Source organism: Cervus canadensis, chromosome 13 (genome assembly GCF_019320065.1).
Source record: "Cervus canadensis isolate Bull #8, Minnesota chromosome 13, ASM1932006v1, whole genome shotgun sequence".
NCBI classification, from domain to species: Eukaryota; Metazoa; Chordata; class Mammalia; order Artiodactyla; family Cervidae; genus Cervus; species Cervus canadensis.
Window position 1 is genome coordinate 37,816,248 of NC_057398.1, and position 17,840 is coordinate 37,834,087.

Here is a 17,840-nt window from a genome sequence, read left to right on the forward strand (position 1 = left end):
AAACTGAGCCCTCATTGTGGGTCGGTGATGCGCTTTCTACATGGCCAGCAGCCAGGAGGGCCCGCAAGGGTGTGGATGCCTCTGAACACATTCCTGCCGGCCTCGCCCACTCCAGGCTCAGACCCTCACGCCCACTTTCGCTTTGAACAAGGACTAATGAAATCTGAGGGGCTGAGATGTACTGAGAGCTTATCACGGGGCTGTTCTAAGTGCCCCGTTGGTAGCAACGTCACTAACCCGTGCAAGATCCAATGCATAGCGGCCATCGTAAACCCCACTTTTCAAGCGTGGAAACCGAGGCTCACATTGATCGTTACCATCAAGGCTTGGCGCAGGGTCTTGGGTATAGAAACTGTTGCCTCGCCCCGTCTCGCCTCCTCTTCCCGGTCGAAGTGAAGCCCCGGGAGAAGAGAGGGATCAGGGCGGCGGCGGCAGGACCCGGGAGCCGCGGGAACAGGCCGCAGGGAGCTGCCTGGACTCGGAGAAGCAGCGGATTCGGGCGAGTCTGCAGGAAACCCTGCCCCCAGGCCGCGCGGCGCGACACCGCCCCCGGGGCGGGCCCAGTGCGTGGCAGCGGGATCGCCGACCCCATCGCGAAGTTTCCAGCCTGCAAGCGCCGCTGGACCGGCCGGACGTTCCTAGATCCCAGCCATGCGGCTCCTGCTGCTCCTGGCCCCGCTGGGCTGGCTGCTCCTAGCAGAAACGAAGGGTGACGCCAAGCCGGAGGGTGAGGGCTCCGGGCGGGGGAGTGGGGGGTGCGGGAGGGAGGCAACAGGGGCTGGAGCGGGAGGATGGGGGCAGGAGGGCTGGTCTAGGGTCTGCCTCCGTTAGGAGAGGTCTGTAGGGAAGTCCTGGGCTTCTGAGGGTTTCTGGGTTCAGGTTGCTGATCCCCTGACTCGCTGGTGACTTGGTCACTTCCCCTCTTAGGGTTGCGGTTCCCACTTTCATGCCGCTGGAGGGGAGGAATGGCCGAAGTCCCGTTCAGTACCCGAAGGGTCAAAGAGTAGTAGCACGCATAATAATAAGAACAGTAGCCACCATATATGGAGCGCTGGCCACGGATCAGACATCAGTTAAGCCGATCCCAAGCTGAAGCCCATCCTTCTACTATTCCCATTTTCCAGCTGGGCAAACTGAGGCTCTAGAGTTGACTCACTTGCCCAAGGTCATTCTGCTTGTGGACTTTGGAACCTGGATTCTCACTTAGGCCTCACAACCCTGGAGTGAGGGGCCCCTGGGTAGGGTCGGGGGTGGAAGGGGTGGCTTAAATGCCAGAACCGTTGGTACTTGCCTGTGTCCTCTGTGGCCTGCTCTGCCCCTGTCAGGTGGGTCTTAACTCTCTCTGGGTTGCACATGAGGAAACTGGGGCCCAGACAGGTGCAGTGACTGCCCAGGGAGGTCCAGCCTTGGAGTGGTAGGTCTCAGATCTGCTGGATTCCAGGTCTAGTGCTCCTACATCCCCAAGGCAGACTGGATTTCAAGGTGTCCCACCATCCCAAGTGGGTGCTCTGCTCCTCCCCAGCTCTACCTGGACCACTTGCCCAGTGAGCATCTGAGAGCCCCCAGGGGGACACTGAAGGCAGGCCAGCCCAGCAAAGCAGAGCCAGACTGGCCACAGCCTCCATCATTCCCGTTCTGCTTGGTCCACCCTCCTAGAGAACCTGGGAACAGAGTGGGGGTAGTTTAGCAGATGGTACCTGGGAACAGATGGTAGTTTAGCAGACTTGGGCCAGGAGAAGTGGTGGGAACCACCATTTCTTGAATACTTCCTTTGTGTCAGGTTCTACCCAAGGCCACATGTCTCCCATGGTGAAGCAGTGTTGCTTCATCTCCATGAGGCTTGGTGTTCTAGCCTGCAAAACAGGAGCGAACATACCTCAGTCCCAGAGCTTGAACAGGGATTCCGTGGGTTGAGCCCTGTTGGTGAGAGTTCAGCTCAATGCCCAGGCCATCAAGGCATTTTCTTTCTTGGGCCCAGTGCTACTTTCTGGAGTACCCAGCAGGACAGTAAGACCTGTCAAAAAATCCGATGAGGGCGGTGCTAAGCGCAGGGCTGGGCTGGTGGTATGTGCAAAGGGCCCGTGGCCGGGGTCTAGTTGCTGGCCTTTTTTCCCCCTGAGTCTCTCTTCCTTCTGCTTCTACTGATGTAGGCTCCCTCCACTTTAGACCATCCCAGGAGAGAAACCCCAACCACCTATGATGAAACTCAGGGGGGTGAGTTGGAGAGACCAAATTGAGGACAAGGCTGCAGGTGCCCTGATCCCCAGCAGGTGATGAGAGGGGGCAGAGTAGGTGCAAGGCAGCCTCCACAGAGTGTGCAGGATCCTGGGCATTGCTGAGATAATCCAGGTAAAGCACCTGGTAGATAAGCAGGTCCCCAGACATGTGGCTAATATCAGGCCGCTCTCAAGTGGCTGCCCTGTGCTTCCCTTGCTCCACTCAGACCTTTTTGATAGCGTAAGTAATTATTGGGCCCATTTTGCAGTTGGGAAGACTGAGTTCCCTGAAAGGTTAGACCCCTGGTCTCAGGTTGTCACAGCTGGTTGGAGGTGGCATCATTGACTGCAACTCAGACCTTCTGCTCATTCCTGCTGACCCCTACCTTTGGATAGAGGGGTGTCCTTGTCGGGAGATGCTGCTTGGAGGAGTCTCTCCAGCTATCCCAGACCCAGCTGGTTGGGACCCCTCAGTCTGCTGGCTAAGAAGACAGCGGAGGATGGAAGTTTTTTCTCTAGGCCTTGCTCAAGCTGCCTACTGGCCTCCTGTCGAGGCCAGCTCCTTCCTCCCCCTGGCTGGGCGGAGCCACCCAGCCCAGGCCAGCACCAGGTGGCCAGGATAGTGCAGCTGCAGAGGAAAGTTCCATGGGGCAGGCGCAGGGACTGGGCCAGATGTCCCTCGGGGGCCCAGCGAGGCCTGAAGTGGGGCCAGGAACTTGCTGTCTGGGGCTTGGGCGGTAGGGTGGAGATTCTCTCAAGAGCTTGTCCACCCTTCGAACACCCAAGGATTTGACACAGGGAGAGAAAGATGGATGGTTCTCACTTTCCAGGTGCTCCCAATCTAAGGTGGGAGACACGGAGCTCCTCATCGCAGTGGACGCCCAATCCGGTGGGGGAGACAGAACCCTCTGTGCCCTCCTGTGCCCGAGGGAACAGACATTGCCCCCTCCTGGGGGAGCCCGCAGACTGATGGGGGGGGGTACCAAAAAAGGCCTTCAATAAAGCAGGATCCAAACAAGCAAATTTGCGCAGAGCTGAGGGAGCAGGGGAGTCCCCAAAGGCAGCCCGGTCCTTTCTGCCTTTCTTCCCGCTCCCTTCTTCCTGGGCTCACGCCTTTCTCTGCAGGCCTTCATCTGGCCACGGAGAGGGGAGGACCAGCCGCAGCCCCGTAGGCGCTGAGATCTGAGGCTCCAGGATTACCAGCTAGGCTCTGGTGGGAGCTTCAAGCCCTGCTGTGGAACAGCGGGAAATGGAGAAGCAGGCAGACCCAGCTGGTTGGTGTGTGTGTGTTGGGAGGGGGGAGTCTGAGGAGACCTAAGGGTGTGAGTGGGAGGCCAGACCCCTGAGGAGAGGCAGGGTTGGCTCTGGCCCTGGGAATCCCCATCTCCAGGCTCTGCTTCCGTTCCAGCCCCAGGTGGGCGTTGAGGATGGAGGAGGAGTTTTCATTCATTTCCACCTCCCCAGGGAGCAGATCGGGTGTGTCCTGACCACGCCTTGAGATCCAAGACGCACAGACCGTCTGCCCCCTTGCCTGGGCTGGCATTGCTTGGGGCGAGGAGTTGGCATACCACAGAGCACAGCTGAACTGGCCTGAATCCCCAGCCTTCTCTTAGGATCCCAGAGAGATGTCTGCACTCCCACAAGCCCTTGACTCAGCCTTTCCGGTCATTCTTGCTCTCAGAAAGGCAGCTCCCCTCCATCCTGGTTCCCCCAGCATAGTTCCCTCTGTTAGGGGAGGTTCCATATGACAAAAATTCCTTCAATCCTCACAAGAGTCTCTGGAAGAAGGTGTTTTTTCTTTTTCTGGCTGCTCTGTACAGCTTGCAAGATCTTAGTTCTGTGACCAGGGATTGAACTTGGACCTTCAGGAGTGAAAGTGAAGAGTTCTAACCATTGCTCGACTGCCAAGGAATTTCCTGATATTACTGATACTACTCCCGTTTTGCAGATAGGAAAACAGAGGCGCAGAGAGGCTAAGTTACTCTCCTAGCAGTCTGTCTCTCGCAGTTTGCCACTCCGCTCTGCTGTTTGGTTTATCTCTGCTGACCCTGGATCATGGGTCATCATCTCTCCAGGGAAACCACTGCTGGACTTGGAGCAGCAGGTCAGGGGGACCGAGAGCCCTGGATGGCCGGCCTCACACGGGCCTTGGCCTCAGCCCATGGCGGCTGGCTGGACCAGACAGCAAGCAGGTGGGCGGGTCCCTGGTGTTCACGGAAGGCGAATCCTCCACGTTGTCAGCCTGTGGGCTGCCCAGAGCTCTGGCTGCGCGGTGATTTGGGAAGAGACCTCACCGTGTGACTGGAGCCGGGTGCCCATGCTGGGGAGGCCTGAGAGAAGGCGACTGGAAAGGCTGGATTCAGCTGGCAGCTGGGATTCCCAGCATTCCAGGATCTTGGACAGGGAGGTGAAGGGCATGGGCGTGTGGGATTCCAGCTCGTTCCTGTCTTATACGTCAAGGTTCTGTGACCTTGGGCAGGTTATGCAGCCTCTCTGTGCCTCAGTTTCCTCGCCTGTAGAAGGGGAGTAGAAATGTCACCTATCACATAGGATGGTTTTTTAAAAAATTATTTAATTGGCTGTGCTGGGCTTTCACGGTTGCCTGTAGGCTTTTTTTGTGAGTTGCGGCGAGTGGGCTTCTCCTTGCAGTGGCTTCTCTCGTCGTAGAGCACAGGCCCTGGAGTGCAGGTTCAGTTGCCTTGCGGCATGTGAGATCTTCCCAGACCAGGATCAAACCTGTGTCCCCAGCATTGGCAGGAGGATTCTTAACCACTGGACCACCAGGAAAGTCCCTGCTTAAGATGTTAGTGGTTAAATTCGATAACAGATGTGACATGCTTCAGGCAGTGCGTGGCATTGAGTCAAGGCTCAGCTGGTGCTAGTGCCTAATAGTCACTCCTGACAGGGCTCCAAAGGCCACCCTCTGCACATCAGGCCCAAGTCACACTCAGTCCCAGCCCTGGGGAGGGACACCAAGGAAACAGAGACATTGGGCTCATCATGATGAAGGGAGAAGGAGCAGGTTTGTACTGGTACTGCACCTGCGGGGCACACTGAGACTGCTCGAGCTGAGGACTGATGGATATAAGGGGATGAGATTGAGGAGGGCTTCCTGGAGGTGGTCTGGGGAAGGAGCAAGTTTTGCAGACAGGACAAAAGAATAGGGTGCCGGTTGGATTCATCAAGGCAGTTTCATGGGGATGTTGAGAGCTAGTGCCAGGGTCCCTTAGGGCACGGGCCTGCCTTGAGTTCTCTTGCTGTGAACCACCTCCCGAGCCCCTGCATGGGAGCCTAGAGTCAGAGGACCAGGGGATGGGTGGTCCTATCCAGTCGATCCTAAAGGAAATAAACCCTAAATATTCATTGGAAGGACTGATGCTGAGACTAAAACTCCAATACTTGGCTACCTGATGTGAAGAGCGACTCATTAGAAAAGACCTTGATGCTGGGAAAGATTGAAGGCAGGAGGAGAAGGGGATGACAGAGGATGAGATGGTTGGATGGCATCACTGATTCAATGGACAAGAGTTTGAGCAAACTCTGGGAAATGGTAAAGGAGAGAGAATCCTGGCGTGCTGCAGTCCATGGGGTCATAGAGAGTCAGACACGACTGAGTGACTAAACAACGTCAGCCTCCCAGGCCCTGCATTGGAGCCTAGAGTCAGAGGACCAGGGGAGATGGGTGGGACCAGAGGTTTCTAAATGTGGCTGACATCAGAAATCACCAGGGAAGTGGAGGAAGAATCCAATCCAGCCTCCTGGCTCCATCTCAGATTGCTGGTCCTGGGACCCTGGAGTGTGGATTTCACAACCTCCTTTGTGATGCTAATATGCAGGCAGGTTTGGGACCTCCTGTACTGGGCGATCGTGGCCAGGAGAGTGGACATTGTGTTGCCTAAGGAATATAGGATTTGTAAGGTCCCCTTGCAAGACCCTGGCAAGGAAAACTGAGCAGAGACAGGCTGGGCAGGTGGAAGGGGGCATATGGGGAGGGCCTGGCTGGACCGTCTCTTTAGATGGAGACGGATGTCTGACCACAATCCAGGCCTGAGCAGGGCATGCAGGTTTAAGAGAGGGGCCTTTAGAGCCAGCTGTCTGCGTCCACATCATCGTGCTGCCTTGGGCAGGTTACAGTGTCTGAGTCTTCCCCCCGCCCTGCCTCCTGCCGTCTGACTTCAGGAGCCCTTGCCAGTAGAGAATCCAAAATCTCACATAGATGCACACACTGGCTTTTTCCATCCATGAAATGTGACACTCTTCCTGTCCCCAGCAGCCCCTGCTGTCGACCAGAGGGCCTCAGAGCTAAGGCTTTGGCTCTCCTTTCCTGGGGGCAGAATTAACCATCCAGGCAGGAGTTGGGGGGAGTCCTTCCCCCGAGTGTGAGCCACACCCCTCTTCCCTGGACCCCAGGGTCAGATGAGGCCTCCCCTCTCCACACCTGCCTAGTGAATCCACCCTTTTCTGCCCCAGGTCTCCGGACCCACCTCCAGTGGATTCTTGCCAATCCTGGCCCGGCTGCCTGGCGCCATCCCCCTGCTCTGGGACCGGCAGCCTGCCTCTATGCTCAGCCGACTCTGCCAGGCTGGACCCCTTTGTTCTTTTAGCCCAGGCTCCTCCTGACTTCTTGGGGAGGTTAGGGTGGGAGGGCCTGACTTAACTGTGCTGGCCTGGCCACTTGGAAGGTCTGTTCATCCATAAAAGTGCTAAGTCCTGGACCCCAGGGAAACAAAACTCACCCAGTGAATCAATGATGAGTGCTGCAAATGATGGAGTCCTGCCTCTGAGGGCAGGAGAGAGGTCAAGAGAAATCCAAGAAGGCTTCATAGAGGTGGAGGTAGGGAAGAAGTGAGACCGGGAGGAAGGTTAGAGAAAGGGCAGAGAGAGAAAACCCTGGCAGGAGGGAGGTGCCCAGCAAGATGAGGAGCAGGGCCTGCTTGGTGGAGGGAATGAGGATGTCAAAGGCCAGTGGGCAGGAGCCCTGAATGCCAGAGCAAGGCGTTTGCCTCTCAGTGATCAGCACCACGAATAGCTCTTAATGTGTGCCAGCATTCCAACAAGGATTTTCCAGGCCTGGAAGTGAAATGGGCTTCCCTGGTGGCTCAGACGGTAAAGAATCCGCCTGCAATGTGGGAGCCCTGGGTTTGATCCCTGGGTTGGGAAGATTCCCTGGAGGAGGGCATGGTAACCCACTCTAGTATTCTTGCCTGGAGAATCCCTATGGACAGAGGGGCCTGGCGGGCTACAGTCCCAGGGGTCGCAAAGAGTCATACATGACTAAGCGTGTGAAAGTGAAAAAAAAGTGTTCGTGACTGAGCACAGAAAGTGAAAAAAGTGAAAGTGTTGGTCGCTCAGTCATGTCTGACTCTTTGGATCCCCATGGATTGTGGCCCGCCAGGCTCCTCCGTCCATGAAGAATTCTCCAGTCGAGAATACTGGAGTGGGTAGCCATTCCCTTCTCCGGGGGATCTTTGCAACCCAGGGATTGAACCCAGGTCTCCTGTATTGCAGGTGGATTCTTTACTGCCTGAACCACCAGAGCTTGATCTCATTTAATTAGTCTAGCAGCCCTAGGAAGCAGGTACTGTTATTACCCCTGTTTTACAAGGGGGAAACTGCAGCTCAGAAGGTCAAGGACTTGCCCAAGGTCACACAGTTGGTAAGGAGCAGAGCCAGGAACCTATCCAAGCCAGCTACAAAGCTTTTGTTTGTTCGTTTTCCCAACCAGAGATTCAACCTGGGCCTCAGCAGTGAAAGCCCAGACTCATAACCACTAGTACACCAGGGAACTCCCAGAGCCTTTACTTCCCAGAGAATGCAGTCTCAAAGTATGGTCTGGGAGCGGTTTGTCCAGGGCTCCCAGAGGTGGCATGTGGGCGAGTTTCCAGCAGGTTCTGTTGTAGAGATAAAGCCACCCTGCAGAGCCCAGAGTGGTTCCTTGTAAAAAAGGTAGCATAAGTAAGTTCATTTATATCACTTTTTTTAGATTCCACATATAAGGAATGCCATAAAATATTTTTCCTTCTCTGTCTGACTTACTTCAGAAAGAGACTCACAGACTTAGAGAATGAACTTATAGTTGCTGGGGGTAAGGATGGGAGGAATGGATAGGGAATTGGGGATGGACATATACCCACTGCTCTATTTAAAATGGATAACCAACAAGGACCTACTGTATAGCACAGGGAACTCTGTTCAGTGTTCTGTGGCAGCCTGGATGGGAGAGGAGTCTGGGGGAGAATGGATGTGTGAATATGTCTGGCTGAGTCCCTTTGCTGTCCACCTGAAACTATCACAACATTGTTAATCAATTATGTGCTCAGTCACGCCTGACTCTCTGCGGCCCCATGGTCTGTAGCTCGCCAGGCTCCTCTGCCCATGGAATTTTCCAGGCAAGAGTACTGGAATGGGGTGCCATTTCCTATTCCAGGATAATTGGTTATACTCCAATACAAAATTTTTTTAATTTTTTTTTTTTTTTTTTGAGAAAAGGTAGCATAGCCGCTCTCTGGCCAAAGGCCAGGATTTCAAGTGAATTTCTACTGCAGGCCAACTCTTCTTGGTTCTCACGGTGTTGGGAGAATCCAAGGCCAAGTGAGGCTCAGCACAAAAATGTGTTGAGATCAGTTAGCAACGTCTGCCCCTAAGTGCAGGCATGGAGAGTGGAGGTTGTTCGCAGGATGATGTCTGACATTGGCCAGAGAGGTCCTCCTGGTGTTCAACATTCAGAGCGAATCCTTTCCTCTGCCCTTAAATCCAGAGAGACCCAGTCCCATAATGCAAGGTGCAGACGCTTCTGTTCTGGGCACTTCCTGCCATGTTGGTCAGTTGCCAGATAGACGGAGACCCAGGTCACGTTGCAGCTCTGACATTAACCTGCTGAGTGATCTTAGGCGTGCCCCTTCCTCCCTGGGCCCTCGGCCCTTGTCTGTGATGGGTTGACGTGAAGATACATCCCGTGGGATTTGACACATCCCTTTGGGCACAGTTACCCACTCCTGACACCACCTCTCTTCATCCTCCGTTCCCTTCTGTGTCCCTAGATAACCTTTTGGTCCTCACCGTGGCCACAAAGGAGACTGAGGGGTTCCGACGCTTTAAGCGCTCAGCTCAGTTCTTCAACTACAAGATCCAGGTAAGGGGCTCCCTGGGTGGGGGCAGAGACAGCTGAGGGGAGGTGCTAGACAGATAGAAGTCAAGATGCTCTGTCTGTCAGATGCCCAGGTGGGGCTGGAAATTGAGCTGGCCAGGTTTCTCTTTAGCAAAAGCCCATGTTAAGGGGCCTGTCTCTGCAGGCGCTGGGGCTGGGGGAGGACTGGCCTGGGGAAGCGACGTTGGCAGGCGGAGGGCTGAAGGTCCGGCTGCTGAAGAAAGCCCTGGAGAAGCACGCCGACAAGGAGAACCTGGTCATTCTCTTCACAGACAGGTAGGCAGCTGAGAGGTAGGATATTCTAGAATGAGGCCCTGCCGGGACATCAGGGATGAGGTAGGGATTACTCTAGTTAGGGTTGCCTGCAGTTCTAAGGGGTCTATGCAGAAAAGACCCATTTCCACTCTTGGTGAAAAGATGGATGGGGGGACCTGCCCAGGTATGGTGAGCTATGCTTCTTTTAATGTATATATAATATATATAATTTTATTTATTTGTTTTTGGTTGCACTGGGTCTTCATTGCTGTTTGCAGGCTTTTCTCTAGTTGTGGTGAGCAGGGGCTACTCCCTAGTTGCGTTGCACGAGGCTTCTCATTACGGTGGCTTCTCTTGTTGCTGAGCACAGGCTCTAGGGCTCTCGGGCTTCAGTAGTTGTGGCATATGGGGCTCAGTTTTCTCTTTGGGCTCAGTAGTTTCAGCTCCTGGGCTCTAGAGCACAGGCTCAATAGTTGTGGCATGTGGACTTAGTTGCTCTGTGGCATGTGGGATCTTCCCGGACCAGGGATCAAACCTGTGTCTCCTGCATTGGCAGGTGGATTCTTTACCACTGAGCCACCAGGGAAGCCCGCTGAGCTATCCTTTGAGTGTGAAATGGGCACATATTATGGGGACCATGTCTCTTCCCAGGGAGGAGGTGGAAACTTGGTGGGCCGGGTCAAAGGTAACAGAGCTGATCTGTTTGCCAGATGTGGCCCAGAGCGAGCATGGGAGGAGGATAGTGTTAGTCGCTCAGTCGTGTCCGACTCTGCGACCCTGAGGCCTGTAGCCCACCAGGCTTCTCTATCCATGGGATTCTCCAGGCAAGGATACTGGAGTGGGTAGTCATTCCCTTCTCCAGGGGATCTTCTTGACCCAGGGATCGAACCTGGGTCTCCTGCATCGCAGGCAGGTTCTTTACCGTCTCAGCCACCAGGGAAGCCTGGGCTCCTCCTGCCTGTGCCCTCCTGAGCCCCTGCTCCCCACCAACCCCGTCTCCTCCCCGCCCTGCTCCATCTTCTCCCGGCTCTGGCCACAGCTACGACGTGGTGTTTGCCTCGGGGCCCCGAGAGCTCCTGAAGAAGTTCCGGCAGGCCAGGAGCCAGGTGGTCTTCTCTGCCGAGGAGCTCATCTACCCGGACCGCAGGCTGGAGGCCAAGTACCCGATGGTGTCCGACGGGAAGAGGTTCCTGGGCTCCGGAGGTGAGGAGCCCGGGTACGCAGCGTGTGGCAGATGGGGCGGGCTCCAGAGAGGTCCACCCGCTGCCTTGCGGAGGACCCCCGGCTCGACATCCCACATGGCTATCGCAAGCTACTGAATGCAGAGTGTCCTTGGAAGAACTGAGTTTTTAACCTTTAAATCAGCTCCCCTGCAGTCTTCTTTATCTCATTCAATAGCCCCCCGATCTGCACAGGAGAAAACAGGGAGTCACCCCTGATTCCTCCCTCCCCTCCCCCACCTTAGTCCTTCAGCAGGTCACACCACTCCCACTCCGAGAGATCTCTGGAGTCTGCCCGCTCACGTCCACAATCCTGGCCACTGCCTCTCGGCGCCGCTGGTGTGGGCAGTAGTCTCCTGACTGCTCTGCCAGTCTCCAGCCTCGCCCCTTTCAGTCCATTCTCCACCCAGCACAGATGCGAGTCCACACACATCACTCAGTGACTTCCTGTTGCATGGAGAATAAAACCCATATTTTATTCTGGATTCCTCTGTCCAGCCATGAAGGGGGTTCCGCCCCAGCAACCCTGTTTCCCTATTGGCCAAGATAGTTAGCGCAGCCCAGATGGCCTGGCCCTGGACCAGGGGTAGAGGTGTCCTCGGGGGCGGGGCCCTTTCCTGGCTGCCCACCTTTTTCTCTTCCCCTCCCACCAGTCTGCACAGTAGCTAAGGAGCTATGTGGGCTTTTCCCTCTAACACCTCCTGCACTGTGTGACTTTGGCTCAGCCTCTGCCCTTCTCTGGGTCAAGTTTCCTGGATAACTGTAGAAAAGGGGCTCCAAACTTATGCCCCACCAGCCCTGGGCTTCAGTCTAACTCAGTCATTCCCCACCTGTGTGCTGCCCAGGACCTGAGCTGGTGCAGCTTAATGGACAACAGTGATTTTTCTCTCTGGGCTCAGTGGGAACTTGTCACCAAGTGGCATTAACAGATACACTGTTTCTAGCCTATAGACAGCACCTCCCCTCAATCCAGGAGGGCTTCTGAGAGGAGGCAGGGCTTATGAATAAAGAAGTGAAAGGTGGGTGAGAGGGAATGCTGGGAGGAGGCCCTTGACTCAGAGGTCAGAAGCTGAGTGTCTGTCTCTATATGTCCCCCACCCCCAGGCTTCATCGGTTATGCCCCCAACCTCAGCAAACTGGTGGCAGAGTGGGAAGGCCAGGACAGCGACAGCGACCAGCTCTTTTACACCAAGATCTTCTTGGACCCAGAGAAGAGGGTAAGCGGCAACGGGTAGGGCTGTGGGATCTTGACGCTGGATCCCGCAGGTTGGGCTGCACTGGGAGCAGCCCCCGCCCCCCAGACCTGACCCCCTGGGTTGGGCATTGACACCCCACTTATCTATTCTTCGATTCACTCATTTATTCAGCAGGTATTTTTAAAAATATTTATTTATAGTATTTACTTTTTTATTTTTGGCTGTCCTGGGTCTTTGTTGCTGCACTGGCTTCTCTCTAGTTGCAGAGAATGGGGGCTACTCTCTAGTTACGGTGTTCGGGCTTCTCATTGCAGTGGCTTCTCTTGTTGCAGAGCTTGGGCTCTAGGGCACTCAGGCTTCAGTAGTTGCAGCTCCCGGGCTCTAGAGCACAGGCTCAGTCGTCGTGGTGCACTGGCTTACTTGCTCCACAGCATGTGGGATCTTCCTGGATCAGGGATCGAACCTGTGTCTCCTGTGTTGGTAGGCAGATTCTTAACCACTGAGCTACCAGGGAAGCCCCAGCAGATATTTACTGAGTTGTGTGTGAGATACTGTCAGGTGTAGGTAATGAACAAGACAGTTGGGGTTTCTGCCCTCCTGAACCCTCAAACCGGGGAGAGGAGGAATTTACAGCCTTGTGTCAGGTGGTGAGGATGGTCTTGAAAGGAACTGACAACCTGAGCTGCCCCTGTCCCACCCAACTTGGGGGAGTTCTAAGGGACTGATGAGATCTTGACTGGACCTGGGCCCCACAGGCCAGGCCTCTGAGCCTGTGTCAAGGCAGGGATCCTTGAGGGGAGTGGAGGTTGTAGAACTGAGCAAGTGTAGCCCCAAAGCCAGCCAGTGACCTCTGGGCAGGCAGAAAACTTGGGAACTCTTGGGGTGAGGGTCAGTATTCCTGGATTCTGCTCTGCACACCCCCTCAACCCCTATTTATGCTGTGTTGCATGACAAAGGGTAAGTCATTTCCCTCTCTGGGCCTCGATTTTTATTATACATGAAATAATGAAGTGAAGCAGTTGAACTTGTGCAGTGGAAACTATGAACTTGATCTTTGTTAGCTCAGTCCTTCCTCCTTCCCCTCTGCCTCCAGTGACATTGGTAGTAGAAGCCTATGGTCTAAAACGGTAGAGCTGCTCTCTGTGGGATGAAGGCTGGGCCTGAGTGTCACTTGGCTTGACCTAGGTTCCTTGAGACATAGTCGCATCTGCAAGAGGTAGCTTTATGTGGTGAACATGGACCTCAGGGCCAGGCTGCCCATTTCCAATGCCAGCTTAGCCAGTTACTAGCTGTGCGACCTTGATCAAGTTATCCAACCTCTCTGTGCCTTGTTTTTAATCTGTGAAATGCAATGATGATACTTTCTCACAAGACTGTTCTGTGGATTAAATGAATGTGCATGTAATACTTAGAATACTGATTGGCACACAGTCAAGTGCTGCTAAACAAGCATCTGTTATCACAATGGATGTTGTTGAACCAGCTGTCCCCTTAGATTCCTTCCAGGTCAGAGAGTCCCTGGTTCTCTGTGAATAAAGGTGCTAGAGCAGTAAATCCCAGGGGCTTGGCCACTGACTGGCCTTCCCAGGGCTCCCAGCTGCCCTGATGTGACAGGGCAAAGTGTGTGGAGGGAGAGGAAGTAGCGGAAGGGGAGGGCTGGCTCCCCACACTGGATGATGGAGCCCTGTCCACCACCAGGGCTTGTTCCTGGTGCAGTCCAATGCCCTCTTTCCTACAGGAGCAGATCAATATCACCCTGGACCACCGTTGCCGAATCTTCCAGAATCTGGATGGAGCCTTGGGTGAGTAGCCCCGACAGGGAGGGGGATCCTGAGAGGATTGATAAGGAGATGAGGATTCCAGCCAAGGAGGTTCCTCTCAGCTGTTGTGCTGGGATTTTGCCTGTCTCATCCCCACGTCCCCAGAGACCACCTGGATGTTCTCTCGGGGCAGAGCTGTGTCTCTTTGGGGTGAAGAAAGGAGGGCCAGGAGATTAGAGAGCCTGCTGGACACCAGGGCTCAGACTGAGAGGAGCTGGGTGATGCACTCAGTGGGTACCCCATCCCTGCCCTGCGTCCCTGGTCCTTTGAGATGAGCCTACTTCACCTCCTTCCCCTGCTCTCCCACCTCCCAGGTAAAGACTTCCTGAGCTGGGGGCAGGGAGTTGATGGATGACATGGGAAGCAGAGAGATCACTTGTCCCTTGAAACCACAAATGCTGTTGGCCTGGTCCCAAGTCAGTGGCTGGTGATGATGCTGCTTTGCCACTATTTTGCTGGGTGACCTCAGGCAAGACACATACACATACCCTCGGGCGTCTGTTTTCCCATCCTTAGAAAAGAGAAGTTGGACCAGATCATTGATTGGTGATTTAATGGGGTAAATGGACCCCTTTGAGAGTCTGAGGAGAGCTCTGGGTCTCATCCTAGTGAGGTGCAGAGACATCACACCCTTTGGTCTGTGGGTTCTGGGAGTTCATGAGCCTCAGTTAAAAAGCTGGGTCCAGACCACTTCTTGGGTGGGTCAGGGGCTTGCACCGAGGGGCTCCCCTCACATGATCACTCACCACAAAGGGCCTCCCTGCCAAGCATCTTCTCAGGCCTCTGGGAAAAGGCCCATCTGCATTTTATAACTGTCAGACAGAGCAGTCCTACCTGCTGTCTTATGTGCAGACTGTCTGGGTCAGAGCCCAGAACTTGGCCTCTGGGCCTGATGCTGGACAGGTCTCTGTTTTCTGACCCACAGATGAGGTCGTGCTCAAGTTTGAAATGGGCCAAGTGAGAGCGAGGAACCTGGCCTACGACACCCTCCCGGTCCTGATTCATGGTAACGGGCCCACCAAGGTAGGGAGGGGCCCCAGCCCCAGGGGAGAGTCCGGGGGGAGAGGTCCAGAATCCGGGTTGTGCTCTCACTGTGACCCCAAAGCTTCCCCTTGGGTTTGGGGCCACCTACATGGGACCCACTCACTGCCTCTGACCTCACATCTGAGTTCAGGGTGGTGCCTCCTCTCCGAATCGGGATGGTCAGTGATGCCCTGTCCATCTGTGCTGGACCACAGAGGAGGCACTGTCCCCATCCAGGCCCAGGCGGGGCTGCCTTGAGTCATCTGTACTCTGCCACCCCAGGGCAGACTTGTTCCTACATTCAGCAAACATTGCATGTTTGCACCAGGGTGTGAGGCCTCGCCAGCCCTGAACAGGACAGAGTGTTCCCTGTTCTCCCAGAGCTGCAGGAGGGGGAGGGGTGCAGGCCAGCGTCCCCTGACCCTTGAGGGACAAGCCCCTGGACCACAACTGGTTTCTAGGAGTGTGGTCCTCAACCACTCCTTCAGAATCACGTGGACGGGAGGGGAACGGGAGTGTGTTTAAATGCAGATTTCCTGATGCCACCCAAGTGCATGTGTGCTCAGTCGCTCAGTTGTGTCCCACTCACTGTGGCCCCATAGACTGTAGCCTGCCAGACTCCTCTGTCCATGGCATTTTCCAGGAAAGAATACCAGAGTGGGTTGCCATGCCCTCCTCCAGGGGATCTTCCCAACCCAGGGATTGAACCCGCGTCTCTTGTGTCTCCTGCATTGGCAGGTGGGTTCTTTACCACTAGTGCCACCCACTCAAGAGCTGTGGTTTTGAAATGTCTGCAGGGGTGGGGCCCAGGAATCTGCATTTTACACACTCCGAGGAGATCCACAGGGCTTTCCTGGTGCCACTAGTGGTAAAGAACCCGCCTGCCAATGCAGAAGACTTCAGAGACGTGGCAGGTTCAGTCCCTGGGTTGGGAAGATCCCCTGGAGGAGGGCATGGCAAGCCACTCCAGTATTCTTGCCTGGAGAGTCCCATGGACAGAGAAGCCTGGCAGGTTACAGTCCATGGGGTCGCAGAGTCGGATACGACTGAAACGACTTAGCACACACAGGCAGTCCACAGATGAAGCAGCACCAGAGTCTGTGTCCTCCCTCCGCCCCCCTCAGAGCAGCTTTGGTCATCTCCAAGGGCGGACATGCTCTCCAAGACCCGCGCCCAACAAAGCCACATTCCTGCCCCCTTTGGGGTAGTGGAAGGCTGGGGTGCAGGCCCCCCCGCTTGGTGGTGGCCGGGGCAGGAGTGGGACTGGCCTGGTTTCGCTCAGATCCCTCATCTCCCGACAGCTGCAGCTGAACTACTTGGGCAACTACATCCCGCGCTTCTGGACCTTCGAGACGGGGTGCGCTGTGTGTGACGAGGGCCTGCGCAGCCTCAAGGGCATTGGGGTGAGGCTGCTGGGTCCCAGGGCTGTGTCCTTGGGGTGGGAGACGGGCGGGGGGCGGTTCTGGAACAGACTCTGTCATCTTTGGTGGGCAGTAAAGCGGTCACCTCCCTCCTTGTCCTCACCCAGGCATCTCCTCCTGGAAGCCTTCTCAGATTGCACATGGCTCTAGCTTCCTAGGAAGCCTAAGTTTTGGTTTCTTCTGCCTGGTCCTTCAGGTGCCCTTGTAGCCCTCTCCCCATCCCATGAACCTTATTCCTCATTCATGGTCCATCTCAGACCCCATGCCAGTCAACTTTTCTTGACAACATGCGGTCAACCCATCCTGGCTAGAGTCTGGGCTCATACTGCACCTGGCCCCTGCAGGGACAGCCTCCTGCTGCATCCCTGCTGGTCCCCTCCCCTGCCACCTGCACACCCAGCTCGGAGCTCCTGCCCAGGCCCCTTTCCTGCTGAGTCCTGCAAAGCCTCTGACTTCTAGTCCCTCTGGCCATCGTCAGGGCTCAGCAGCCGCTCAGTAGCTGGACATGGCTGGACCCTTGTGCCTCCCTCTCTCCCTGCAGGATGAAGCCCTGCCCACCGTCCTGGTCAGCGTGTTCATCGAGCAGCCCACTCCATTCCTGTCCCTGTTCTTCCAGCGGCTCCTGCGCCTCCACTACCCCCGAAAACGGTTGAGGCTTTTCATTCACAACCATGTAAGTAGCAGGCACTCGGTGGGGTCACCATGTGATTTGGGTCAAGGGTCCACCTTTGCAAAGTGCCCTGAGACCTCTGAGGAAGTGACTGAACCAGGGTTATCTGGGCCAGATGGAAGTGGGCAGTAGGCTGTATCCCCAATCACTGGGTTTACTCTGGAGTCAGACTGGCTGGGTTTGAACCCCAATAACGCTGCTTATATTAGCTGTGTGACCTTGGGTATCTTATTCAACCTCTCTAGGCTTCAGTTTTCTCATCTGTTAGGTCTATTCGATAGGGATAGTATTAGTGCTGGCCATATGGGATTACTGCAAGTGTTAAACAAGTTGACCTCTGAAGCATGAAGACAAGCACCTGATGAATAGGAAGCACATAGTAGGTGCTCTTAGCTGATGTCACTATCATTATTTCCCTTCCTGCTCCAGTCAGTCTTTCATTCTGCCCCCGCCCCCCAGCCTTTTTTTTGGCCAAGCTGCAGGGCATGTGGGATCTTAGTTCCCCGACCAGGGATCGAACCTGTGTCCCATGCAGTGGAAGTGCTGAGTCTTAACCACTGGACCACCAGGGGAGTCCCAGTCTTTTCTGATTTGATCTGGTGATAGTTAAATTTATGTTTATTCCTTGAGTATAATACATTCTGAGGAGTCAGGGGGGATCTGAAGGCCTGCTGCTTTGTGAATCCAGGCCTGGAATAAGTATTCTGAGCTCCTGCCTTGCCAGCCTCTCCATCCCGGCAGGATAAAGTTCCACATCTCAGCTTTTGCTGAGAGAAGCCAGACATGCTCTTAAGTCCTGCCTGCTGTCAAGGCTCTTTGTCTTCCATAGAGTCTTCTCAGCTGCCCCATCTAGGGTCACCCTCTTCTGAGAC

The 17,840-nt window shown here is 55.1% G+C and overlaps 1 protein-coding gene across 1 annotated transcript in view; it reads left to right on the forward strand.

Moving 5' to 3' along the window:
* Positions 1-333: 333 nt before the first annotated feature.
* The window catches only part of PLOD1 (procollagen-lysine,2-oxoglutarate 5-dioxygenase 1), a 30,653-nt gene continuing 13,146 nt past the window's right edge, over positions 334-17,840 (forward strand). The window contains exons 1-9 of the mRNA XM_043485247.1: positions 334-727; positions 9,257-9,348; positions 9,509-9,639; positions 10,658-10,821; positions 11,943-12,055; positions 13,773-13,836; positions 14,780-14,877; positions 16,179-16,280; positions 16,840-16,971. Coding sequence (XP_043341182.1) covers positions 652-727; positions 9,257-9,348; positions 9,509-9,639; positions 10,658-10,821; positions 11,943-12,055; positions 13,773-13,836; positions 14,780-14,877; positions 16,179-16,280; positions 16,840-16,971 — 972 coding nt within the window. The 5' untranslated portion in view covers positions 334-651. The remainder of the gene's footprint in view (positions 728-9,256; positions 9,349-9,508; positions 9,640-10,657; positions 10,822-11,942; positions 12,056-13,772; positions 13,837-14,779; positions 14,878-16,178; positions 16,281-16,839; positions 16,972-17,840) is intronic.